Source organism: Anguilla anguilla, chromosome 9 (genome assembly GCF_013347855.1).
Source record: "Anguilla anguilla isolate fAngAng1 chromosome 9, fAngAng1.pri, whole genome shotgun sequence".
Classification (NCBI taxonomy): Eukaryota; Metazoa; Chordata; class Actinopteri; order Anguilliformes; family Anguillidae; genus Anguilla; species Anguilla anguilla.
The window spans coordinates 5,155,082-5,183,054 of NC_049209.1; the positions used below are offsets into that span (position 1 = coordinate 5,155,082).

The window sequence follows — 27,973 nt, forward strand, 5'->3', positions numbered from 1 at the left end:
ACCCACCCACACACGAACAGCAGAGCCACTCACCCACCATCCCTTGCCTTCTGGAGGCTCCCCATCTTCATTCCACAACCCAGACGTGTCCATTTCCAGTCTGCTCCAATCATACGGCTGGAACAAGGGGAGCCGAAGAGCATCAGACTGCCGCTCATCCACCTGAAAAAAAAGAAAAAAGAAAAAATCAACAACAGAGGAACACAGTAATGCCTGATGATGTAAACAGACCATTTGCCCCTTTCAGGCTCATCATTGAGCAGTAGGTTATCAGCAGTAGTAATATTAGTAGTAATTAGTCAAAATGAGTCAAAGTTTTGCCAGGTACACCATAGCGCCACCAGGTGTTCAATCTGCGCCATAATTTAACCCTCCTGTTATGTTGCGGGTCAAATTGACCCTTTTTAAAGTTTGAAAATCTAGGAAAAATACTTAAAATTATTTTTTCAGTATGAAACTTCTTCTACTGGCCTTAATTAGTGTAATCAACATTTTAAATGAAAATGGTTCATTTCATGTATTTGCAAACCCCCCCTGTATGGGGATTGACCCGGGAACATTTTTGCTGTACCTAAAAAATGAACAGAACAGGAGGGTTAAGGGACCCAGGAGTTCAACCATCCGAAGAAGCCTACCAAATTTGGCGATTCTGGGCTATTTCAGCTTACAGTTCTTACAGCTTACAGTTACAAGGTGGATGGGGAAAAAATCAATGACAAAAACAATGGAGTCTCAGCTTGGACCCCTAAAAACTATCGTCAGAATTAGGCTTTCACTTTATGCCAGATTCACGGTCATATACAGCATAGGTTCAGACATTGTATCAGATACTACATCAGGTCAAGCAGATAATGTCATAACAGGTTGTCAGTTATCTGTCACCATCTGTCAGTTTCGGAAGCCTACAAGACAAAGCTGTGATTTAAACCTCTAGTTGCAGACGTGCATGTAATATTGACAAAGAATGTTCTTTCCAATGGCAACTAATCCAATAATGAAAAAAAGAAAAAGAAAAAAAAAACACTGATTTGACAATCTCAAGATAGGATGCACCTTCTTCATTCATGTCTCTTAACAACACTTTCATTAGCGGCATTTTAATCTCACAAGAGGTCCTTTACAAGCTAATTAGATTCTATTGTAAATAACTGAGGCAACAGTGTTGCTCTTGGTAGTGAAATACTCACATAACCAAGAGAAAAATAAATATGCATACCAGAAGCAGGCTATTGATTGTTCTTCTTTCCTCGTTATTCACCATAATAAGAGAGAGCAGAAAAGGAAAAACAAGCTCTCTTTTTTTAATCCTGTTTAATTATTATCAATTATTTCAGGCCTGTTCACTTTTTGACCAACATTTCAACGTTTAGATGTTCAGAGTTTGAAACGGCTGACACACACAAAGACTACGGAGGTCCTCAGGGGGGTGTGGGATCGTCCCGAAGCAGAATCTGATTCCGTCCCCCTGGTCGTAGCCTCACAGCATGCCTGGGGCAAAGCTCCAAATCCCGGGGTACGGGGAATGGGGGGGGGGGGGGTGAGTGAGTTGGGACAAACTGGGGAGCTGGCAAAATGCCAAGGCCTCAGCATTCAATTAACATTCAAAGAGCTTTGGAAACGTGGTTAATCCGGTAGATCAAACGAGACCGTCAAACTCAAGCATTGTCATCAATCAAACGTGAGACACACTCGGAAAGGCCACAGGAATAAGTGTGGGGGTGCCGACAGCATTCCTGTGCTTTGCACACACACACACACACACCGCCAGTATCTCTACATTCAAATCCCAATTTAAAATACCGACCTGTTCACCCAACGCCGCCTCTCTCACTTTCTGTTTTTGTTTCTGTTTTTATAAGACGTGCAAAATTTACTACATCAGTCAGTATGAACTGCACCACATTGTTTTCACACCATAGGTTATTTGGAATTCCCCCCCCCCTCCAAAAAAAAAAAAAAATGTCAAAAGTCATTGTTCTAGAACTCCATTGCTTTAAATCACCAGTTGTGGTTGTTACATCAGCATTAGAATGTCCAGTTAAGAACATTCTAATCACATATTTGAGATCCTCACACCTTAAAGGGTTAAATATGAACACTTTGAAAAGGACCCAAAAACACTGGGGTACATAAGAGACAAGTACAGTACATGCAAAGTGGAGTCTACCATTCAGATATTGCTCATTCATTAATGACATCTCAGTAGGCCCAGTAGGCCATAATTACGATTTGGCTCCACATAGGCATGGCAAAGGGCACGCTGAGGGTGCTGCAGTGCCCCCTAGTGCCTCACAAGAGACATTAAAGTATTTCTGAAGTTGCACAATGATGAAGGCCTCTCTGAAAAGCCTGTTGGCGAGCTTCCTCAGCCATAAGGCTATTCCTTAATTAGTCAGATTATCATTTGCGATTGCCTGTTGTTCAGATTCCCAAGTACACCAGACATTTAAATCAGACATTTTGACAATACCAAATTATCTGCAAGCTTCAAGCCTTCTATTGCTCATGCTGTCAGAATGCAAGGCCACCAGAAGCCCCACGGCGTGGGCAGGCAACGCCATCGCTAGAATCGCTGATGCTTTGCCCGATTAATATTATCACTGTGCGTTTGGGCAGGAAGTGGAGAGATGGCCATCATCAGATTGAGGCGATCGGAGGTAAAAAAAAAAAAAAATCTGCTGACAAGACAATTTATTTTTAGTGCAGGATATGCAGTTCCCTCCAAAACGGCTGGCACCCTGGAAATATATGCGTATATGAAAACGTGTGCATGAAATGAGCATAAAAAGCAACGCGTGCAAAACTGAGAAAAAGGTATATATATATATATGTATATCTAACAAAAGTGTCGAGAAAAGTAATGATTTTATTTCTGTAAAAAGATGCGTCAAGAAAATGTTGACTCTGGGTTTTCAGTGCTTTCAGGGTTCTGTGCAACCCTCCCTTCTTCAGAATAACACAACCGAGTTATTTTCAGAAGCATTTTATGAGATTGGGGATCAAACTTGTGGGAGTCCTTGACCATTCCTCCTTACAGAATCTTTAAAGACTCCAGAACTGTGGGTCTGCACCTGTAGACGGCACTCTTCAACCCAAAGCACACATTTCAGATGGGATTCAGGAGCAGAGACCGAGACTGGCATTGGTTGATTTTGAGACATTCTTCCGAGAATGCTTAATTGTCTCGCACAAATATCAACCTCTCTGAGAATTTAAGCACGAGCATACAGATGTCAGTCACCAAAGAATGCAACCTATGGTACTATAATATATATATATCTTTGTCTGTTTATTGATAATTATGCTTGTACCCTGGTTTCTTTTGTTTGTTTTTTCCTTGATTTACCTGTGTTGTAAAGCGTCTTTGAGACAGTGAAAAGCGCTATATAAAATAAATGTATTATTACTACTGGTAAATGGACTGCATTTATATAGCGCTTTTATCCAAAGCGCTTTACAATTGATGCCTCTCATTCGCCAGAGCAGTTAGGGGTTAGGGGTTAGGTGTCTTGCTCAAGGACACTTCGACACGCCCAGGGCGGGGTTTGAACTGGCAACCCTCCGACTGCCAGACAATCGGTCTTACCTCCTGAGCTATGTAGCTATACTACATACATACATACAAAGAGTCGAGAAAAAGTACCCCCCCTCCCCCGATTTCTTCTATTATTGCATATTTGTCACTGACTAGTTTCATATCTTTCGACAAAATTTGACATTAGACAAAAGGAAACCAAGAAACACAGTGTAAAAATTATTTTCATTTATTTAATGGAAAAAGTTATTATTTAATTAAACACCCATATCACCCATGTGGAAAAAAAAAATTGCCCCCTCAGTTACTCAATCAACCAATTAACCAAATTTAACTGATAATTAGATTCAGTTGAATTAACACAGTAACTGAATCAAGACTTTTTCATATATAAAATCAATTTAGTGCGAAATATATAAAAATTGGAGCTGTTTAAAAAACACCGCTTGAGGGGACAGAAATGCAAGTAAACGATATAAGTAGTCAGCAATCAAAAATTTTGTTTCATATTCAGTACAAAAGACTTTCACACTCAGATATAATTGGCATGAAGGGATGTAGAATTAAAAAATAAGATCTCTTAATTTATGTTTCGTTTTCCCAGAGTCATACATAATTTCAAAGAATTGTGACAACTTTCAAAGTCAGTCACAATTTCATCATAGCATTCAGGAAAAAAAAGAAAAAAAATAGAAAATTGGAAAACGCTTGGGTTTAACTATCTTGATAAATACACACACAAATAGGCGCTCAGTCTAAATTCCACGCAACATCGGAATAAATAAAAAAAAAAGATCCGGAAAAGCAGGAAGACGTCCCGTGGAGGCGGGGCTTAAGGCAAGGCGCGGAACGTCTTCTGGGCGCAGTCGAGGAGCTTCCGCAGAATGTCCGACAGTGGTACCTCCGTGTCCGCTTGAACGGCGCACTTCGTCTGAAAGAGAGACGCAACGCGAGGGTTAGCATCCAGCGGCTGGTGGCCTGTACCCGACTGTGACCGCCATCGCGAACCTTTCATCGGATCTGCACGGCTTTTACAGGTGCAGCTTTCGAATGAAACGCCGTCAACATCAGTGTCGTAACAGGTTACCATCCCCTTCATTAGGATCACGTTTTTTCCTTCAAAATGCTAAGTCAGCGTTCTCGAACACCCTTGCTTTCAGTCACCAGTAGTGATTGTGACATCAGCATTGGAATGTTCAGTTAAGGACATTCTAATCACATATTTGTGATCTTACACCTTAAATGGTTAAATCACAAGACAGGCTGCCTCAAAAACCCACACTTCATAACTCCAGCAATAAAGTCATAACCAGATTTATCTAAAGGGTTGTTAATTCACAAGTCATACTGCAAACATGTTAGCGTGACCTTAAAAAACACAAGCTCTTAAACTATTAAGGTTTTCTTTTCAAAGTCACAGAACAGAGCTATGACCTGGGAGATATTTCATGAAGCAGGATTACTCAGTTAGCTGGATAACTATACTGAGTAAAACCCGGAACAGCTCTTGTTACTTCAGTCCATGTTCCAGATCTGGGAGGGTTCCGGGTTTTACTCAGTGCACTTATCCAGCTAACTCAGTAATCCTGCTTTGTGAAACAGGGCCCTGGTATTACAGAACATATATTTACTTACGCTATTGTGCTTGTTGTATTCCTTCAGTTGTCTGACAATTTTTCCATTTGCTCTGAAATCTTCATGGTCTATGCTAGACAAAACTTTCTCCGCCTTGCAGAAATCCTCTGCCTGTTTTGCACAGGAAGGTAAAAAAAAAGAAATAATGTCAGAAACAAACATTCATATTCATAAACAATTCTAAAGTCCTGAGGGTCTACAATAAAGTCAAATACTGTCAAAGCGATTTTTTAAATCACTGTGCACTGTGTTAACATGTCCACTTATATATCTTTCCATCATTCTGAAGGTACCACGTCCAGAGAAATATATGTTACCTTGCACTCGTGTCCATCAATCGCGTTAGGTGTTAGCGTGTCACCAACATGCTGGAAGAAAGTTAAAAAAAGAAAAAAAAAAAGAGGGGAAAAAAAGGGAAAACATTTTTTTTTAGGTTGCAAGAGCATCCTGAAATTAGACAACAGGGAAGCAGTCCCCATCATGCACTGCAGAGACGCCCCGCAGGTGGGCGTGACTTTCGCCCGGTCTCACCTTTGGCTGCTTGGTCAGGTGTTTCAGGGTCTTCATCATCTCCTCCAGGGTTTTCTGCATCGTGCTGATCCTGCTGGGCGGTGGGCGGACAGGCACGGTGCCGACGAGCGCCGGAGCCAAAAGGCAAGAGAAGACGACGACGACCGCGACCTTCATGATGACCCGGTGATCTGTCTGAGGGCCGTAGAGAGAGAGAGAGAGAGAGAGAGAGAGAGAGAGAGAGAGAGAGGAAGACTGGTCCTGCGAGGCGAGCGAGAAGGCTTCCTTCGTCAAAGAAAAACCGGCCGGTATTTATACGCTGGGAAAACGCTCTCTTTTTTTTTTCTTTCTTTCTTTCTTTCTTCATGTCACAAATGCAGCACATTCAGAAACGCTGACAAACCAGAGCGCATCATGGCGGATGAAGATGTGGTCGATAACAGTTCATCGCCTAATTACGAAGTTCAAAAAAACCAAAAAGACCACAAAGGGAAAAAGTGTATACATTGTGAGGCTGTACTGTAGCAGCACACAACGTCTACGAAGATACTGATTTGTATATATTTTTTAATGCATGTATGTGCTAATTGGCATCCTTGAGCAAAAAAGGCTTTATAAAATAATACAGGCAATGAGGATTAATTTGTGTTCAAAAATATGAGAAAGTTATATTCATGCAATCTAATACAATTGCTCAGAGAAACAAAAGTTATCTTGGCCTTCAGAAAATTTGCCTGAATTGATACAAACCAATTAGAAAAAGAGAAAGGAATTTACTTATTTGACCACTTGAGCGGGGATAGACAGAATATGACTTACAAACTCTACCAGAATCACATAAAAACCTGATATGGTCAAAACTGGGTAACCACAGAAGAAGCTCGTAATAGGATTCATCCCGTCAGGAGTGGGACTGCTTTAGCTGAGGGGTGTCCACTCTTATCCAAAAAAGGGCGGGTGTGGGTGCAGGTTTTTTTGCTTCAGCCCAGCACTACGACCCCTGATCTAACTAATTAACTAACCATGGTCTTCAATCAAGACCTCGATAAGTAGAATCAGGAGTCTTAGTGTTGGGCTAAATCGAAAACCTGCTCCCACACCAATATAAATAATATACCATTTAAGCAATATAAACATAAAGAGTGCCAGTGCAGTATAATGGATAGGGAACTGGGCTTATAATCCAGAGGTTGCAGGTTTGATTCCCAGGTATGGCACGGCTGCTTGCTTGAGCACGGTACTGATGATGTCAGCGTATATCCAACGGTTTCAATGGATTGTATGTAAAATATAAAAAGTTGAGGAAGTTGCCCTGGATAAGTGTGTCCACTAAACGCCAGTAACCCATATATTGGCCACTTCCATTCTCTACATTATAACTTTACATGTTATTTTGTAGACGCTTTCATCCAAAGCGGCGTACAATAAGTGCATACCGAAACGTCAGAAGAGGTACAATTCTCATGAAGTATCAGTCATCCATGCCCACGAACATCAAGGCTGGTTCACGCAGTAAGTATAGGTCAAGTCAGTGAGGCTATGGCACGTCACAAACTGGAAGTGGGGCACAATTACTAGAGATGATAAAGGCTGCGTCGTGGCACATTTACAAGTGCAACGTCAAAGTGCTAGATGAAGATGCTAGCGCTCTAAAAACTTTAGATCACAGGTCAGATTAGATTGTTCAAAGGCCCCCGCTGCGTTACCACCAGGAATACTACAAGAGCAATCGAAGTTCAGTTACTCCAAAACGATGGGTCGTGCGATGCAACTGGCGTACGACATGTACGCGATGCTTCCTACAGCCACGTCAAATTAACACGCGCTGCACTGAACACACCGTCCATGTCGTGTCGACTTCTCTATGGCGTGGTGTCAAAAACCTATGCGATTACGCTGTAGTGTGAAAAGCCTCATGTTGGAATAAATGTTCACACATTTTGTAAAGTGGTGGGTCCCAGAAGAAGCATTTCAAGATGCAGTGCACTCTTGAACTTTTCAGTTTCTTCATTTCTTTCAAATGAATTTTGCTTTCAGTTTCACTGTATATATTTGTGGGTGCCTGTCCACTTTAAATCAATCAGTGCAATATTACCATTTTTTAAACGATGCAGTCGCTTCCAATTTCCTGTTAGCTAAGGACGGAGTGTAGCACAGTGGGTAAGGAACTGGGCTTGTAACCGAAAGGTCGCAGGTTCGATTCCCGCGTAGGACACTGCCGTTGTACCCTTGAGCAAGGTACTTGCTTCAGTATATATCCAGCTGTATAAATGGATACAATGTAAAAATGCTATGTAAAAGCTGTGTAAGTCGCTCTGGATAAGAGCGTCTGCTAAATGCCTGTAATGTAAAGCTCCAGCTCCCTGGGTCATTGCTGGGCTACTGCCTGTGATGTTAGCAACGTGCTTGATGAGAATTCAGCTACAATGCCAAACTGTTTTGCGAAGAAAACAAATACCGTAGGCAAATACTTTTGATACCAGTTTTGAACATTCTTTCTTATTAAAAAAAAAAAACCTTATCGATGACGATGATCTGTGCCAGCAGGAGGGGATTTCCATGCTCAAACTGATCTTACCAACACACAGCAACCTAAGCCCTTTCTTGTCTTGCAAATTGGCGATCTGGTTGCGCAAGTTAGCCCTGAGCGCTACTATTCTACATCTCCTCCAGACCGGAACGGACTAAGGATCTGGACCCGGCCAGGCAGCACAATTGTGATTTCACCAATTGTGATGTCATGGAATGTGCCTTAGCAAAAAAAAAAAAACAAGAATCTCCCTTATAAAGTGTCCAGGCCTCTCCTCAAAGCCTTCTCAGAGAAACATACATGAGCAAGGCCTGTACCACAAAGGGCCCTCATAGCTGAACACGACAACCGAAGATCATAAGACTTCAGTGTCAAGAGTGTAATGCGTTATCTTTTTCTAATCACTGTTCTATATATCTTTGAATAAATAATGTAAATAAATGTTTTGTGTTCAATATTCTTGTCTCTAGTACATAGGGCTCTACTGACAAACAATAAAAAAAACCAAAAAAACTCAAATTAAAGTTATCAGTGGTTTCCTGCTAAACTGTTGTGAATTGTTAATGTTGATTCATTAACTGGTATCCAGTAACAGGACACCCTCAATCCACCCCAGGTGTATAACTCAACAGGGGAAATATATACCAGCCAACACCACTGCATAAAGTGGTGCCTTGTGTGGGAATCATTCAATCTGAAAGGCAATCTGTGCAAACAAATTGGGTTTCGCTTTAAGAAATCGCATATTTATGACACGTTTGATGTGTCCACCCCCACGACAATGGCAGTTCCACTGTATTACTACATAATAAACCAAGCTCGGTTTAAAAAAAAAAAAAAAGAAGTTTGGGAACCCCTGACTAAGTGTGAACACCACCTCTCCGCTCACGGCTAAATTCCTGGAAACACAGCTCAGCAGGTAGACATTCAGAGGGCCGGAGATCACCTCGACTGACCTACTTTAGCGATTAATCGTACTGGAGCACGTAAGCAAGGCTAAAAGTGTGTGTGTGTGGCGTCTGACCGTGGGTGAGCATCAGTGTACGTTTGTGCATGCATGGGCCCACCGCGTGTATGTATGTGTGTGTGCATGCATGTTCGTGTGTGTGTGTGTGTGTGCCTGCGTGCGTGCGTGCGCGCGCGGGTATGTGCGCGCGTGTCTGCGTGTGGGTGGATGACGCGTTCTGCCTTTGTCGAGTACTGATCTCCACAGAGGAAACTGAAACTAAAAGCCAGGATAACGGCTTCAAGCCTTCATATCTCAACATCACGACCTCAGAAAACCAGCAACACGCACGCACACACAGACCAATCTTCCCACGACCTGCAGAATTCCCCACCGCCATTTCAGAAAAGGCCCAAAGAGGTTTTACATAACTATGCACCTGGAAGAATGCATACCAGTATCTCGCAAACAAATGAATCTTGCAGGAGTTCTGCTAAGACTATCAAAGCATCACTGCCAAGGTACAAAGAGTAACGCCACAGCCAAGTCAGATGCTGGAAAGTTTTATTATTATTTTTTTTTTAGAAATAAACATTCAATCATCAAATACTTTGATAATTACTTATTACCCTCAATCACTGTTTATATATAAATACATATATATATATAGACTATGCAGCAGTGTTCAGCGTTACAATTAGGTGTATGGAAAAATGGAATAATAAATGGCATGAACAACTGATTAGGCTAATACAATTACCGTTTGTGAATTTTGGAAGACGCTTACAGGCTGTTTGTGGTAATACATTCACCGTCAAATAATAATGAGAATTTTCCTCAAAAAAAGAAAAAAGAGACTAACTCAAAATGCACAGGTATCTTTCTCGCAAAACCACGTTTTTACTTTAACGGGGCAGCCCGGATGAAGAGGTCCAGACAGAGGGCAATGCCAGGCCCGTGTTTGTGCGTGAGCTGCACGGTTAGCTCGCTGTAGCGGTTAGCTTGCTGTAGCGGTTAGCTCGCTGTAGCGGCTAGCTCGCTGTAGCGGTTAGCTCGCTGTAGCGGCTAGCTCGCTGTATCGGCTAGCTCGCTGTAGCGGCTAGCTCGCTGTAGCGGTTAGCTCGCTGTAGCGGCTAGCTCGCTGTCGCTGTAGCGGCTAGCTCGCTGTAGCGGTTAGCTCGCTGTAGCGGCTAGCTCGCTGTAGCGGGGCGCTCAGTGCAGGTAAGCGTTGAGCGTGGCCACGCTGCACTTTGAGATCTGCGAGCACTGCTCCACGTTCTTCCTGATCCTGTAGAAGTCCTCCACGTAGTTGGATCGGCACAGGAGCTCCACGAAGTCTTCGTCGTGCGTGATGATGAGGAGCTGGAAGTTGCGCTGTTTGGAGCGGCTCTTGATGATTCTGTGAAGAGAGACACACGAACGACCGCTTTACAGCACAGTGAAACTCCCCAAATTTCACCCCACTGGTCTTGGAACATTAAAGGAAAGTGTCATCTGTGCTTCGATGTCTTAAATGTTTGAGGGCCCCCTCCTAATTAAATGGAAAAATCAGAACGAAGCAACTTCCAAAGAGAAAGAAAAAGGGGTCTCTTTCACTCGAGAAAAAAAAAAATGAAACAAATTTAAAATATTGGCTTATTACAACGCAATACAATGACCGCATTGATACATAGTTTTGGGAGATTCTCATCGCAATTAATGGCTAGACTAGTGAGTATGCTTGTGAGACTTGACGTTTCACTAAGCAAGACTAGGTGCTCCAGAGCTGAAATGGTACAGGGTTGTATGATTTATAGAAATAAGGCCGTTATATATAATTTTGCAGTTCCAGCAGTTTTACTTTCATTAAAGTGTTCTGATGATGGCCAAACTGTGTCTAAGCTATAACCTGAAGGCCAGAATGAAATATTACAGTTTACCAGGGAATGTGCGCTGGAATGTGCTCAAAATCGGTGCTAGAACTAAATCCACTTTACAAATTTTACTTTATTTTTTTTACAGAAAAGGGGGGTTTCATATTTTGACTTCATCCAGCAAAAAAAAATTACATTTAACTGCAGTAAACTCAGGACAGCTGAGTCCAGAGTTCACTGCAGTTAAAATATTTCAAAAATGTAAACTTTATTAATTAACCCTTTGAAGACTTTTTATGAATGTTTTTTTCCAGTGTTCTAGAACTCCATTGCTTTCAGTTGCCAGCAGTGATTGTTACATCACCATTAGAATGTTCAGTTAAAAGTATTCTAATCACAAATTTGTGATCTTACACTCTAGATGGTTAAAAATGCAACAAACAAAGAAAAAAAAAAAATTTAAATAAATTAAATTAAATGTAAGTCCCTGTGAGTCGATACTCAGGCGTTCCGGTAATGTGTGGGGAACTTACTCCACCAGAGCGTGAGCCAGTGACTCGATGTTCTCCCGGTCCAGGTTGGTGGTGGGCTCATCCAGGGCCAGAATGCCACAGTTCAGACAGAAGGTCTCGGCGAGGGCCAATCGGATGATGAGGGACGCCAGCACCTGTGGGCACAGACCGCCTTCCCATTGGCCTGCAATCCAGTGCGCGTGGCCCGGAGCCGCCATGTCTTTAAAATGGCCGCCAAACCTCCGCGGTTAAAACCCAGACCCCCTCACAGAGGAACCCCGTCCGTCACACAGCCCACAATACCATTTATGCGCGTGTGAACGGTCTCTTGGAAATCAGCAAAATCACGTGAAGTGAAGATCAGATAATACAGCAGCGGCTTTCGCATTTACCAAGAAATTTGTGATTGAAGGGAGTGTGGGAACCGATGGTTTAACGTCTGGCGTTTAGCAAGCTAGCTAAAGTGTAAACCTTGCACTTGTTTGCAAGTCTTGCTGACCGCACTTTTCAAAAATGCAACGAACCGCAATGCAAATCCGCTTTTTCATGCAAAATCGGGCCTGTGCAAATAAGGTTCTCACTTCAGCCATGCAAATAAAGAGAGGACTTCAACTCAGGCGTGACTCGGGGGGCAATGTAAGTGCAAAAGTAACGACGAAGATAAAAACAAAACACTGATAATAAAAACCCAGCGGAAATGTGGCTCAGGTGGTCGTCACGGTGGCGCAGTGGATTGCTGCCGGATGAGGGCCTTTCTGTGCGGAGTTTGCATGTTCTCCCTGTTTTCCACGCGGACAGGGTTTCGTCCGGGTACTCCGGTTCTCCTCCCACAGTCCAAAGACATGCAGGTTAAGCACAGTGGACAGTCTAAATCGCCCCTAGGTATGAGTGTGTGAGTGAATGGTGTGTGTGTGTGTGTGTGTGTGTGTGTGTGAGCGAATGGTGTGTGTGTGTGTGTGTGTGTGTGAGCGAATGGTGTGTGTGTGTGTGTGTGTGTGTGTGCGTGCGTGCGTGCGTGCGTGTTTGAGCGAATGGTGTGCGGGTCTTGCGATGGATCGGCGACCTTGTCCAGGGTGTAATTCCTGCCTCTCGCCCAGTGCATGCTGGGATAGGCACCCCTGGAAGGGCCCCCCACAACCCTGACCAGGATTAAGTGGGTTACATAATGGATGGATGGATGAAATGTGGCTCATGCAAAGGAAAAATTAAATAAATTATAAAAAAGAAAACGACAACAAAACACAGAACAGTTACGGCGATCCAAACGGTGCACGCTAAAAGGTCTCGGTACCATGACCGGTAAACATCCAAACTGCTACGGCATCTTTTTCCCATAGCATTATTTTCCCTAATTTAAAGTAGAGGGAGACGGCTTCATTCTGAGGGGGCGGGGCAGGGGGCGGAGCTTACCTTCTGTCCCGCGCTGCAGCGCCCCCGCATGTCCAGCGCCGTGTCGCCCTTCACCATCACCACGCGGTAGTTGTACGTCCTCCTCTTCACGCCGGCCGAGGCGTTCTCGTCCACGTCGGAGCGGATCTCCACGTACTCGATGTCTGAGGGCGGAGAGGGAGAGAGCAGCGGCCATTTTAAAGCAGGATCTCCACGTACTCGATGTCTCAGAGCGGAGACAGCAGCAGCCATTTTAAATACGACAAACAGAGGTGCTGAGTCTCGCAAGAAACACGTTTAGGTTAAAGCCCGGGGTTGGATGATCAGAACATAAGATCAGCTACTCTGTACAAAGTGTGTACCAGGTATAGACTACTGCGTGTAACAGGCTTAAATTACTGTGTGTAACAGGCTTAGATTACTGTGTGTAACAGGCTTAGATTACTGTGTGTACCAAGCTTAGATTACTGTGTGTAACAGGCTTAGATTACTGTGTGTAACAGGCTTAGATTACTGTGTGTAACAGGTGCAGATTACTGTGTGTAACAGGCGTAGATTACTGTGTGTAACAGGCTTAGATTACTGTGTGTAACAAACTTAGATTACTGTGTGTAACAGGCTTAGATTACTGTGTGTAACAAATTTAGATTACTGTGTGTAACAAGCTTAGATTACTGTGTGTAACAGGTGCAGATTACTGTGTGTAACAGGCTTAGATTACTGTGTGTAACAGGTGCAGATTACTGTGTGTAACAGCTGCAGATTACTGTGTGTAACAGGCGTAGATTACTGTGTGTAACAGGCTTAGATTACTGTGTGTAACAAGCTTAGATTACTGTGTGTAACAGGTGCAGATTACTGTGTGTAACAGGTGCAGATTACTGTGTGCAACAGGCGTAGATTACTGTGTGTAACAGGTGTAGATTACTGTGTGTAACAAGCTTAGATTACTGTGTGTAACAAATTTAGATTACTGTGTGTAACAGGTTTAGATTACTGTGTGTAACAAGCTTAGATTACTGTGTGTAACAGGCTTAGATTACTGTGTGTAACAGGTGTAGATTACTGTGTGTAACAGGTGTAGATTACTGTGTGTAACAGGTGTAGATTACTGTGTGTAACAGGTGTAGATTACTGTGTGTAACAGGTGTAGATTACTGTGCATAATGCAATAAGGCCACAGAAGTGAAGGTTCCAGAGACCTTGCCCCCTGTAGGTGCTGCGCCACAGGTCGCGGATGATCTTGTTGATCTCCTCCATCTTCATGCTGTGAAACTTCATTATGGTTCTGCGGAGTGAGAAGAGAAGGTTACAGTACAATCCAGCATATATAACCCGCACATATACACGGACGTAGCAACAGTGCTGCTAAGAGCTATCGACGGACGGACTCGGGCCAAGCATAAGTGTGCATCTAAGGACCTCCCCCAGCTGTCCTCCAGCCCCGGAGTGATAGGTCCCTGTACTCAAGTGCTTATTTTAAGTCACTGATTGGCTAAAGAGTCTGCACACCGTGGCCGAGTCTGAATCTGTGCACTTGCCTACTATTGAGCACACAGGTTGTGCGACACTTGTGTGCAACCTGTATACTTGTAACCTTGTTTCAGAGGCCCAAGATGGCCGCCGGCAGAGGCCGCGGTCCCCCAGGAGCGGCGTTTGGGCATCCCTGCCTCAGGGGGCCAGCCCGCCGGAGCATGACACAGCACGAGGGCTCAGTGGCAGCGATAAAGAAATCAGAACGGTTCCGTTTTGGCTGTCGCTTCTGCAGGCGCTGCGATTCTTATCTAGCAGACACAGCCGAGAGTGGCGCTGTCACTTCCTCTGGAGAGACACGCAGTAGCCGAATTTGCTCTACGGGAGATCAAAAACGCAGATTTCGTCGCAAAAAAAAAAAAAAAAAAAAGATCAAACTGTTAAAACACACAGAAAGACCGAGAGCAAGCAGCGAAATGCCCTTTCCTAAATGAGTGTGCGAGAACAGCTTCTGCCTGCAAGTACAATAAATAAATAAATACATAAATAAATAAATAACGATTTCTGCGTTTCTGCATATCTGTATTTATCACAGCAGTTTGACACATAACACATTTACTGTATGAAAATAAGACTGATTATGCGTGTGAAGTAACTGCATAATTCAGACTGAGAATTACTCGAGCTTCCGCATGAATGCGCTCGCATTACAGCAGCCCCACGCAGTCTGGGAAACGAGCAGACTACCGCCAATCAAAATGGACGCAATCGATGGTGCCCGGCCTGTGTTTGCGCACGTTTAACCATACAGGCCAGCATTGAATGGAATGTGACTCATCGCTGATTCAGAAATAGAAACAGATGGTTTTGTGAAGCCCCGGCCCCCCAGCCCCCCGCCCCCCGTCCCCGGGGCCCGGTTCCAGGACGCACTGGTCGAGGGCCTTGTAGTAGATGTCCAGGTCCTTGTTGGCCAGCTCGGTGGTCCTCATGACGATCATCTTCTGGCGGAAGTGCGTCTCGGCCTGGCCGTACTGGTCCTCGCGCAGCTCCTTCCGGAAGCGCAGGATCTCCTCCTCGAAGCCCTTCTGCCTCCCCAGCGCCACGCTGCGGCTCTTCTTCAGCTCCTCCAGGCTCCGCTCCGCCTCCCTGCGCTCGCTGAGGAGAGGAGAGGAGAGGAGGCGCGCCTCATTCACCAGAAACCACCTCCTTCACCGGATGCCGCCTCCTTCACAAGATACCACCTCATTCACCAGATACCACCTCATTCACAAGATACCACCTCATTCACCCAGTACTGCCTCCTTCACCAGACACCACCTCATTCACCAGGTATCACCTCCTTCACCAGACACCACCTCCTTCACAAGATACCACCTCATTCACCAGGTATCACCTCCTTCACCAGATACCGCCTCCTTCACCGGATGCCGCCTCATTCACAAGATACCACCTCCTTCACCAGGTATCACCTCCTTCACAAGATACCGCCTCCTTCACAAGATACCACCTCCTTCACAAGATACCACCTCATTCACCAGGTATCACCTCCTTCACCAGACACCACCTCATTCACCAGGTATCACCTCCTTCACCAGACACCACCTCCTTCACAAGATACCACCTCATTCACCAGGTATCACCTCCTTCACCAGACACCACCTCCTTCACCCAATACCGCCTCATGTACCAGACACAGTGAGAACAGATGTTCCATTCACCAAACATCATCCCATTCAACCAATCTCTCCACCACACATCTTCTCAGCAGAAAATGCTTTCAGCCAATCAGCTTCCTTACTTTCTCAGCTGCAGGACCTGCATGTCCCCCATCTCCTTCATTAGGGTCTTCCTCTTCTCGCACACTTCCACCAGCTCCTCCATCCTCTTCCTCAGCGTCAGATTGTCCTGCAGCCAGCGCTCCTGGACCTACGAGAGGCACAGAGGAACGCGTGTCAGGTCTGGATCATACGTCAGTTCACACCGACACACAGGTCTGACTCAGCTCAGCACCCATGTTCATTCTCGGGCAGAAATTCCTTGAGAGGATCACAGCTGTGCTCCACAACTCTGACACAATCACTCTTACTATAGACCTAAACACAATGCATCTTGTGTCATTTACTCTCAGGGTACAAGCAAACACCAGAGAGCTTTTTTTTTCTTGCTTTCGTTTGACTTTTTTCTTCCCGTCAGGGAAGTTTTATTTATTTATTTATTTTTACATTACATTACAGGCATTTAGCAGACGCTCTTATCCAGAGCGACGTACAACAAGTGCATTAGTTCAAGGTGCAGAGGTGCAAAAGAAACACACTAGAGTTAAGTAAAGACTTAACAGCTCACTTGCTGTTCGGAGGTTCAGGTGTCTCACCTTCTGCGTGTCGATGTCCTGCCTGATGTTCCCGATGTCCTTGTTGATCTTCTCCCGCTGCTTCTCGGCCTCGTGGAGCTGGCTGTTCGTCTCCTGAAGCTCCGCCTCCTTTTGCTGAGAAAGGGCAGACGTCACCATTTATTTATTTTCAAATAAATAAATTAACGAACGAACGAACGGACGAACGAATGAACGAACAAACCAGGGAGCATTTTCAGGTCAAAGGAAGGAGAAGGTGAGCAGGTGTTACCTCTTTGTACTCTTCTTTCCCCTCTTGGATGTACTTCTCGATCTCTTTCTCCAGGACAGTTATGTTCTTGAGCCTCTCCTTAATGGCATTAACCTGGGAGGGAATAAGACACAGGTTAACACCGTGCACTTCAGTCTTCTGGCTCCATATTTAAAAGACTGTTGCAACTCCCACCTCGCCCCCCCCCCCCCAAAAAAAAAACCACACACACACTGAATCACATAGATTCCCCTTTAACATAGATCCTAATTTCAGTTTCCGCTCAGCAAACAATGACTGTGTCCATATCAATGCAAAACATACAGGACTGGTTCTCAGTGACTGGGGCTAACAGATGAAACATGAAAACGTAAGCAAGTGAACCAGCTGGTTCTCCAATAAACAGATCTGACTGGTATTGATCGCGTGACAGAACGGGCCCCTCTGTCTGATACTGAGAACTGCGGCACCGTCACCCAGTGTGACTGAGATTAATATTCATTAGCCTCGGTGTTCAAAGGCAGGAGCTGACGCAAGGTTAGCCTGAAGCTCTATCCTGCAAGGTACGTGCGAGGGCAGGATTTCTGGAGCGCGGTTTGCTCTGCTTAGCTTCCTATATGAATATTAATGCGCACACTGATGTGAATAATAATGCCTGTGGTGTTTAGATGCACCCTGTGGCTGCCGCGGTTTTCAGACCCAGTTGATGTGAGAAACCGGTGCACTTCCTCGCACCTTCTCAAGCCCCTCCTCCTGCTTCTGTTTCCGTCGGCCAATCAGCTCCTCCTTCTCCTGCTGAAGCTTCTCCAGGGTGGCAGCCAGGGGGTTCAGCTGCTCCTGGGCTTCCTGTAGGACAGACACACGCACGCACGCACACACGCACAGACACACACACACACGCACGCACGCATGCACACATGTACGCACACGCACGCACGCACAGATACAAACACACACAAGCACACGCACAGGCACACAAACGTACGCACGCACACACACGCACGCACGCACGCACAGATACAAACACACACAAGCACAAGCACACGCACAGGCAGAGACACACAAACGCAGAAACACAGAGACGAGCTGATGCTTTAAACCTTAAAGTGAAAACGCCATTTCAACCTCATAAGACCAACAAAACTCTTTCTACTCTAACAACAGTAATAATATGTGTGTGTGTGTGTGGGGCCTGGATCTTTGTGAAGAACTCCACACACTGATCCTTTAGCTGCCGTGTGTGCAAGTGTGTGTGCAAGTGTGTGTGTGTGTGTGTGTGTGTGCGTGTGTCTCGTACCCGGATCTCACGCTGCAGGGCCTGGACCTCCATAGAGAACTCCACACACTGCTCCTCCAGCTGCTCTGTGTGTGTGTGTGTGTGTGTGTGTGTGTGTGAGAGAGTATGTGTGTGTGTGTGTGTGTGTGTGTGTCTCGTACCCGGATCTCACGCTGCAGGGCCTGGACCTCCATAGAGAACTCCACACACTGCTCCTCCAGCTGCTCTGTGTGTGTGTGTGTGTGTGTGTGCGTGTGTCTCGTACCCGGATCTCACGCTGCAGGGCCTGGACCTCCATAGAGAACTCCACACACTGCTCCTCCAGCTGCTCTGTGTGTGTGTGTGTGTGTGAGAGAGTGTGTGTGTGTGTGTGTGTGTGTGTGTGTGTGTGAGAGAGTATGTGTGTGTGTGTGTGTGTGCGTGTGTCTCGTACCTGGATCTCACGCTGCAGGGCCTGGACCTCCATAGAGAACTCCACACACTGCTCCTCCAGCTGCTGCTGCCGCTGCATGTTGCTGGAGATCTGCAGCTTCTCAGCCCTGGTCTCATTCACGGAGCTCTTCAGCGTCTGGATCTGCTCCTGCTGGTCCTGGATCAGCTTCCTCTTCAGCTCCATCTTACTGGAAACTGCACGCAGTCAACGAGCAAAGAGAGCCAAAATGGGGGAGATCAACAGGAAGCCATTTGCAGGGACAGGGGGAAAGTAAGCTGAAGGCCATGCAACTTGACTGCACACAGCTCTGAAGCTGAAGTGTGCAAGATGGACGCTTGTCTGGTGTGTGTTGATGAGTCTGGGTTTGTGCTAGCCATTTTCAGAATCGCGTTGTTTTTAAAACTTTATTTTCCTTTCTACTGTGTCTGTTTCTCTTTCTATGGGGCCTAAGATTCGCTGGAGGAGGCAGGGGTCCCGGTTACAGCACTGGAGTGGGGGGCAGGGGCCCTGGTTACAGCACTGAAGCGGGCCAGGGCTGGCGGGGACTCACTGGTGTCCAGCCGGTGCTGGGTCTCCTGCTTCTCCTGGTTCACCTGCTGCACGGTTCGGTTCAGGTCCACCCCCTGGAGCCGGGCCGCCTGCTGGGCGATCTTCTTCTCCACGTCCCTGAGGTCCAGCTGCGGATTACACAGCCCGTAGGGGTCAGGTTCCGCAAGCCAATGACCGTCCCCGGGCACACATTCCCCGCCCCCCCATAGGAGTCGTCCAATAGAGGGGCAGCTTGGCCCAAACTGCTCTACGGCCCTTTTTAACAAACAGTCAAATGTGTCAATCTGTGCTCTTGACCACGCCCCCTCTTCTTTACCGAACCAACACATCGCAAAAAAATAAAATAAGAAATAAACACAATAGAATAAAACACTACACAAACGAACTGATAAAAACTGCTATCTCGCCTGCATCGACATGACATGAACCAAAAGTGCTTGCTAAAAGAGAAAGCAGAAAGCCCAAAATGAAAAAGAAAAAAAAAAAAACGAATGACTCATAGGATGTTACCTGTCAAAGCCTGGCTCTCCACTCGCCCGACTGATAACACTCGTGAGAAATCACAAGCTTGCAAAGCGTGCCCACACCCAGCACACAGCAGGGAGCCAGTGATTAAGTCACTTCAGAGAAAAGGTGCCCAGTTGCCACTTTGTGTGAGTAAAAGAATGCCAAAAAGGGCGATGAGCCAAGATTTGCGGGGGGATTCCTGCTGAAATAATACCTCTAAATTCACACCGGCAAAGATCTGCTTCGTATAGTTTTTTTTTTTTTTTGGTTGTTATTTTTGCCGACTAAGGTCGGAATCGCAGCGGAAGCGCAGCGGACGTGCGGTGCGGCGGCGGCGTGGAGTCCGCTTCCTCTCGCCCGCCCGAGCGGGATTGCTCCTCCTACACGCGTCGTGGCCTCGCGACTAAGCCCTGCGCCTCTGATGCACTGATTTCACAGAATTTACACCGTGGGCGGGGCGCGGGGGGGGGGGGGGGGTACGCACAACCCCCAACGCGGAAACGGTCTCATCTGCATCATCACATCACCACAGAAGTGCTAGACCAGGCGTTTGATGAGCAGCCCACGCTCACGTTGTTACCGATAATGTTTATTGGCGGGCTGTATGTACACGCACCAAGGTGACCTTTAAAAGCAAGAGTCGGTGCAAAGATTGATAAATGTCCAATCTGCTTTAAAGCATCCCTTTCCAAAAAAACATTGGGTATTCCTTACCTGGTATCGGTCCATCAGGGAGATGTCCTACAGGCAGGTCTTACCTGGTACCTGTCCATCAGGGAGATGTCCTACAGCCAGGTCTTACCTGGTACCTGTCCACCAGGGAGATGTCCTACAGGCAGGTCTTACCTGGTACCTGTCCATCAGGGAGATGTCCTGCAGGCAGGCAGGTCTTACCTGGTACCTGTCCATCAGGGAGATGTCCTGCAGACAGGCAGGTCTTACCTGATACCTGTCCATCAGGGAGATGTCCTGCAGACAGACAGGTTTTACCTGATACCTGTCCATCAGGGAGATGTCCCGCAGACAGACAGGTCTTACCTGGTACCTGTCCATCAGGGAGATGTCCTGCAGGCAGGCAGGTCTTACCTGGTACCTGTCCATCAGGGAGATGTCCTGCAGACAGACAGGTCTTACCTGGTACCTGTCCATCAGGGAGATGTCCTGCAGGCAGGCAGGTCTTACCTGGTACCTGTCCATCAGGGAGATGTCCTGCAGACAGACAGGTCTTACCTGGTACCTGTCCATCAGGGAGATGTCCTGCAGACAGGCAGGTCTTACCTGGTACCTGTCCATCAGGGAGATGTCCTACAGGCAAGTTTTACCTGGTACCTGTCCATCAGACAGATGTCCTGCAGGCAAACAGGTCTTACCTGGTACCTGTCCATCAGGGAGATGTCCTGCAGACAGACAGGTCTTACCTGGTACCTGTCCATCAGGGAGATGTCCTGCAGGCAGGCAGGTCTTACCTGGTACCTGTCCATCAGGGAGATGTCCTGCAGACAGACAGGTCTTACCTGGTACCTGTCCATCAGGGATATGTCCCGCAGACAGACAGGTCTTATCTGGTACCTGTCCATCAGGGAGATGTCCTGCAGACAGGCAGGTCTTACCTGGTATCGGTCTTTCAGGGAGATGTCCTGCAGACAGGTCTTACCTGGTACCTGTCAATCAGGGAGATGTCCTGCAGACAGACAGGTCTTACCTGGTACCTGTCCATCAGGGAGATGTCCTGCAGACAGGCAGGTCTTACCTGGTACCTGTCCATCAGGGAGATGTCCTGCAGACAGGCAGGTCTTACCTGGTACCTGTCCATCAGGGAGATGTCCTGCAGACAGGCAGGTCTTACCTGGTACCTGTCCATCAGGGAGATGTCCCACAGACAGACAGGTCTTACCTGGTACCTGTCCATCAGGGAGATGTCCTGCAGACAGGCAGGTCTTACCTGGTACCTGTCCATCAGGGAGATGTCCTGCAGACAGGCAGGTCTTACCTGGTACCTGTCCATCAGGGAGATGTCCCACAGACAGACAGGTCTTACCTGGTACCTGTCCATCAGGGAGATGTCCTGCAGACAGACAGGTCTTACCTGGTACCTGTCCATCAGGGAGATGTCCTGCAGACAGGCAGGTCTTACCTGGTACCTGTCCATCAGGAAGATGTCCTGCAGACAGACAGGTCTTACCTGGTACCTGTCCATCAAGGAGATGTCCCGCAGACAGACAGGTCTTACCTGGTATAGGTCCATCAGGGAGATGTCCTACAGACAGGTCTTACCTGGTACCTGTCCATCAGGGAGATGTCCTGCAGACAGGCAGGTCTTACCTGGTACCTGTCCATCAGGGAGATGTCCTGCAGGCAGGTCTTACCTGGTACCTGTCCATCAGGGAGATGTCCTACAGGCAGGTCTTACCTGGTACCTGTCCATCAGGGAGATGTCCTGCAGGCAGGTCTTATCTGGTACCTGTCCATCAGGGAGATGTCCTACAGGCAGGTCTTACCTGGTACCTGTCCATCAGGGAGATGTCCTGCAGGCAGGCCTTGGCCGTCTCCTCCTCGGACATGAGCAGGGACAGCATGGTCTCCTGCTCCTCGATGTCCCCCTTCAGCCTCTCCAGCTCCCGGTTGACGCCCTGCAGCTTGTTCCGCAGTTCCGGTAGCTCTCGCTCCTGGAGCTCGGACAGGGACTGCCTTCATACGGGACAGAGCGCAGGTACGCACCGATGACACGCTTTCCGTTTCCGAGGGAAACACGCCCTCGCGTGACGTCGATCACGGCAAATGGTAGGTAATTAACCAAAACTTCAGCGCTGCTTTAACTTTTCAGTTAGGGTTCAGCAGTGCATTATGGGATACAATAATGTCCCCCAACTCCATGAGTGGAACAGTTTTTTTTATGATAGATGAATATTACTTACTAATTCAGTAGCAGATATCAGTTACAGATAACATAAACAGCATCATAAATCTACACACATATAAATCCACTTACAAACCCCAGAGACTCAGAGAGCTTCATAAACATAAATGGAAACCATTTGTTAGTGAAGCTGCTTGTGAAGTTGGCTGCCCTCCAGTGGAATAAGCAGAGTATTGCACACACTCACAAGCTGCAAGCTGCTTAGGTAAGGCCTTCATATCCATAAAACGTAAGCGTGATGGCTTTTCAAGAGGATCAATCTCTCGACAAAAAAAAACAAAAAAAAAAACAAGAATTTAAAAGTACCTCTCTCAAGTACACCATTTTCAAGAACTTCAAAAACCATTGAGCTTACGACTGCACGAGTCCTGAAGCAGAATCCACCAATCAGACACAGGGCCCGGGTTCCCCCACCCAACCCCCCCCTCCCCTTTGATTGGTCCTCGGCTCTGCCCTCGCCCACCTGATTGGCTTGAGGGCCATCATCTCGTCCCGCTTCCGCTCCTTCCTCTTCAGGTCCTGCTCGGTGTTCTTCAGCTTGTCGGGGACGAGGCGGAGCTTGGACTGCATGTCGTTGATGACGTCCTGTAGCTCCGCCTCCGCGGGGAAGGTGCGCTGGCAGACGGGGCAGCACGGCTCCGCCTCCTCCGTCAGCTGGCTGATGAACTGGGTGTAGACCGCCGTGGCTCCCGCCAACATGGCTGCGCACGCACACACGAGACGAGACGCACGCACACACACACAGGCACACACACACACACCGGACACACAGACACGCACACACACAGGACACACAGACACGCACAAGCACGCACGCAAACGCAAAGGCACGCACACACACACACAGGACACACAGACACGCACACACACGCGCGCACACACACACGCGCACACACACAGGACACACAGACACGCGCACACACACACACACACACACACAGACACACAGACACGCACAGACACACGCACACACACACACAGAGACACGCACACACACGCAAACGCGCACGTACGCACACACACCAGGGACACACACACAGACAAACACACACACATGCACACACACGTATTATACACGGGCATGTATACGCAGAGGACAATTCTAAATAAAATCTGTTCCTTATCTCATTAGCTCCACTCCACACCAATGTGAGATTTTGACTGTTTTCTCATACTTCTCAGATTCTGCTACTGAAAAATAACTCTTCACTGAAGCCAGGCCCTAAAAGAGCAGACAGCACTAACAACACTGTCACTCATGATGATATTGCCAACAGTGTTCTGGCAATGTTCAAAATACATTATCCTGTAAAATGGTACCCTCCAGTGGCCAAACTTGAAAACTGAGTTGCTCAATTAACTCCTAACCAGTGAGTAGGTTTTTTGGAATTTTTATTTTTTTTTCCCTTCAAAATTCCAAATCAGTGTTCTAGAACTCCAGTACTTTCAGTCACCAGTAGTGATTGTGACATCAGCATTAGAATGTTCAGTTAAGAACATTCTAATCTCACACCATAAAGCGCTAAGCCAGAAGGCATGCCTCCCCTAACGCCGACAGTGGTCCCTGCTCCGCCCCTCTTGAAGTAAACTCCGTACCCCTCTGCTTGGAGCACTTCTCCAGGTCCTCCTGCAGCTTGACCAGATCGGACTGGAAGTCCTGGCTGCCACACACGTTGAACATCTGCTCCTCGAAGCTGGTCAGCTGCTGCTCCTTCCGCCGGATCTCCGCGCTGCAGTGACTCTTATTCTGCTCGGCTGAGGCCAGGTCCTTACTGAAATTACACACGGGAGAGACCAGCCAGGTCCTTACTGAAATTACACACACAGGACAGACCAGCCAGATCCTTACTGAAATTACACACACAGGACAGACCAGCCAGATCCTTACTGAAATTACACATGCAGGAGGGACCAACCAGATACTGAAATTACACACACAGGACAGACCAACCAGATACTTACTGAAATTACACACAGGAGACCAACCAGATCCTTACTGAAATTACACACAGGAGAGACCAACCAGATCCTTACTGAAATTACACACAGGAGAGACCAACCAGATCCTGGTTTGGTTGATTTCCTGGTTCTCACCTGAGTTTGTAGAGCTTGTCTCTGGTCTGGTTAACCTCCCGGTTCTTGCCGTGGATCCAGTCCTCCAGCTGCTTCTTGTTGGGGAAGTGCCCCAGGAGGGACGTCAGGTCCTCATTGTGCCTGGACTTGATTTTCCGCACCTGTTCTTCCTTATCCGTCTGATTAACGGAAAAAAAATAGGCTTTCGACAACGCGTGAAATAATTACATTTATTTATTTATTTATTTGTCTATTTTTATTACAAACGGAAACAGAAACAACTCTGTAGCAGGTGTCAAACCAAGCTGGCACAGGATAAGCTATAGGAGTGATGTCATTTCCTGTAGCAGGCCACTGCTCACTACTGAACTCATATTTGCACCAAAGAAGAAAGAAACCACACAGCAGCCTCGCTCAGATGATGGGGGCTCAAGTCTCGCTGCTGGGGTTTGCCCTCCACCGAACGGAAGAGGCCTCTGCCAGGTGTGAAGACACACAGTCCTCAGCGTCCACACGGCGCAACAAGAGATACAAATTAGCTTGTGGAGATAAAGCCCAAAGTTTAGTTCAAGGCCAAGAGAACTATCTGCACCGTGAGCCCCAGCATTTCATGCAGCCTCTGAAGTCTGGACGTTTACTACCGCATCAGGTATAATCAAAGACAAAACTGACGCAAAGAACGCCAAGACACCACACGGTGGCGACGACTGTTACTGCGCTGAGGCTGCGTGGCCCTGGGGGGCCCCCCCCACCTTGTCCTTCTTCAGCATGTCCATCTCGGTGCGGGTCTTGGTGTGGGCGTTGAGCGTCTCCATCTCCTGGTCCAGCCTGCGTTGGGCGCGGTCCAGCCGCGTCTTCTCCGTCTGCAGCTCCTGCACCTCGGCCTTCAGGCCGTCCACGTCTGAGGCCTGCACCGCGTTCTCCAGCTCCCGCTCCTGGGGGGGGGGTCGGTATAGAGGTTAGGGAACTGGGTCTGTGACCTTTTTTATTTATAGTCTCCACTTATGTTTCTTCTTCCCAGCAGGGAGGTTTTTTTTTACCTCACCGCTTGATTTCTGAGGGTTTAGGCCTAGTTTTTGCCTGGTTTGCCTAGTTACTGTAATTCTGTAATCTTTGTGGCAGTTAAAAAAAAACAAAACAAAAAAAATCTGAGTTGCTTCCGTATATATCCAGCTATGGATAAAATGGACACTATGCAAAAAACGCAAAAGCTGTGTAATTCATTGTGGATAAAATGCCTGTGATGTAAAATGATGTAACGCAACAGACACCTGCGCTGAGCTCGACACCGCACCAGCAGGGGGCGACGGCGAGCTCACCGCTTTGGCCAGCTCCTGCTCCAGCTCCTGCAGGCGGGCGGGCGGACGAGCCCTCGCACACACAGGGGAGCGCTCACCAGGAGGGGGCGACGGCGAGCTCACCGCTTTGGCCAGCTCCTGCTCCAGCTCCTGCAGGCGGGCGGACGAGCCCTCGAGCTGCTGCAGGTCCCCGCGCACGTTCCTGAGCTCCTGCTGCCGCTTCTGCTGCAGGTCCCTCTTCAGATCCACCGTGCGCTCCAGGCCCGTCTTCTTGTCCCGAATCTCGTCGATGCCCCGCTGCTTCGTCGCCTCCTTCTCCTGCATGTCTCTCTGGGGAGGGGGGGGAAGGGGGAAAATAAAAACGGGTTACTGGGCCGATTTTTACAATTCATTCATTTAGAAAAGGGCAGTGAGGTCACTTATCCAGAAACATGCAGAATGTTCTAGAGCAGGGCTGCCCAAACCCTGCTCCTGGAGATCTACCGACCAGTAGGTTTTCACTGCAACCCTAACAAAGCACACCTCATTCAACAACTAGAGATCTCCTGGAGCTGCTCGTTAGTAGAATCAGGGGTGCCAAATTAGGGTTCAAATGAAAACCTACAGGATGTTAGACCTCCAGGAACAGGGTTGGGCTGCCCTGTTCTAAAGCGATGTGGTCAGGCCGGTACCATCATTAGAAAAGCACTGGTGCTTAGCCAGCAGATGCGTCAGCCTGAATCTCTCTCATAGCCTTCTGCTGAAACTTAGCAGGGTTTGGCCTGGTTTGCACTTTGGCAGGAAAACTCCTGATAAAACTTAACTGCTGGAGGTTGTGTTGGGTGGCCAGCAGGGGGTGCTCTTCCACTGAACAAAACTGAAAACCAATGCCCCCGCACAGCACAGAGCTTTATAAGGTGCAGTCCATCGGAAAGGAATGTTACGACGCGGTCCTGACTCACTGTGACCTTCGAAGATCTCACAACACTTTTCTAAATAGTTGGAGTGGTGAAATCCCCCCCAAAAAAGGCTTAAGCTCCTGACTCACTGTGATCTTTAAACATCAAAGCATACTGTCCAAAAGGGTTGGGGTGAAAACAGGAAGAAAACGGTTTTCGCGTGTGTATGGAAACAGCTCTGTGCGTGATGTTGTAATCGTGTTGTAATTGTGCGACGGGTCATCTCGGCTGGCTGGCCACTTAACCGTTTGCAATTGGCTTTTTAAAATGACACAGAATTATTTTAGATTATAAAAAATGGGTAAAAAGCATTGTTTTTTCATATACAAAAAAAACGTCCAAATGTCATAATTTATTTTAAAGAAATTCGGAATTCGCCATTCAATTGTCCCATAGGGGCATCTATTTTTTGAACCGGAAGTCTCGAAAATGCTAACGAACCTGAACGGAATGACGACACAACTTCTGTTGAGGCCTGTAATGTCACAATCACAACTGGTAACTGAAAGTTGAAATGGAGTTCTAGAACACATACTTTGAATTTGAGAAAAAAAATAAATAAATAAAATGCAAAAGCAAAAACCTACTCTTCAAATGGTTAAAAAAAAAAAAAAAAAAAGGTTAAAAAAGAGAATTAAAAAAAACTGTGTGCGATGTGTCCAGTCTATGGATGCCAGAAGTGCCGTATGAAAGGCGGGCCTGTGGGCCTGCCACCCAGTGGCCGCACTGCAGTATGACAGGGCCGACGGTCTTACCATGGCCTGGTTGGCGGCCTCGGTCTCGCGGTCCTGCCTCTCCGTCACCTGCTGGCGGAAGCTCCGGAGCTGGCGCTCGCTGAAGGGGGCGCGCTCGTACCCCTCCATCTCCAGGTGCGCCGCCAGGTTCTTCACGTGCGCGTCCCGGTTCCTCACGTTCTGGGCCTGCCGGTCGGCCTGGACCTGGAGGCGGCCTGGATGACAAATAAACAGACAAACAGTCAGACAGACAGACAAACAGACA

General features: G+C 47.1%; 2 protein-coding genes across 7 annotated transcripts in view; both read right to left on the minus strand.

Moving 5' to 3' along the window:
* Positions 1–9,703: 9,703 nt before the first annotated feature.
* The window catches only part of rad50 (RAD50 homolog, double strand break repair protein), a 30,437-nt gene continuing 12,167 nt past the window's right edge, over positions 9,704–27,973 (minus strand). For 4 of the 6 annotated variants that reach the window (XM_035434715.1, XM_035434710.1, XM_035434716.1 and 1 more), the window contains exons 9-26: positions 27,730–27,923; positions 26,160–26,366; positions 25,491–25,673; positions 24,760–24,917; positions 24,262–24,437; positions 23,129–23,366; positions 22,247–22,436; positions 19,243–19,369; positions 18,693–18,886; positions 17,719–17,829; positions 17,005–17,097; positions 16,755–16,868; positions 16,182–16,309; positions 15,314–15,538; positions 14,113–14,198; positions 12,932–13,074; positions 11,543–11,676; positions 9,704–10,555 (exon numbers count right to left, since the gene is read on the minus strand). In XM_035434715.1, coding sequence (XP_035290606.1) covers positions 10,369–10,555; positions 11,543–11,676; positions 12,932–13,074; positions 14,113–14,198; positions 15,314–15,538; positions 16,182–16,309; positions 16,755–16,868; positions 17,005–17,097; positions 17,719–17,829; positions 18,693–18,886; positions 19,243–19,369; positions 22,247–22,436; positions 23,129–23,366; positions 24,262–24,437; positions 24,760–24,917; positions 25,491–25,673; positions 26,160–26,366; positions 27,730–27,923 — 2,888 coding nt within the window. In that variant the 3' untranslated portion in view covers positions 9,704–10,368. The other 2 variants (XM_035434711.1, XM_035434717.1) reach the window with 2 other exon arrangements.
* On the minus strand, positions 21,116–22,238 carry LOC118236387. The gene is made up of 2 exons (XM_035434718.1): positions 22,030–22,238; positions 21,116–21,937 (listed from the first exon to the last, which is right to left on the minus strand). The coding sequence occupies exons 1-2, from the start codon at positions 22,083–22,085 to the stop codon at positions 21,373–21,375; spliced, it is 621 nt and encodes a 206-aa protein (XP_035290609.1). The 5' UTR covers positions 22,086–22,238; the 3' UTR covers positions 21,116–21,372.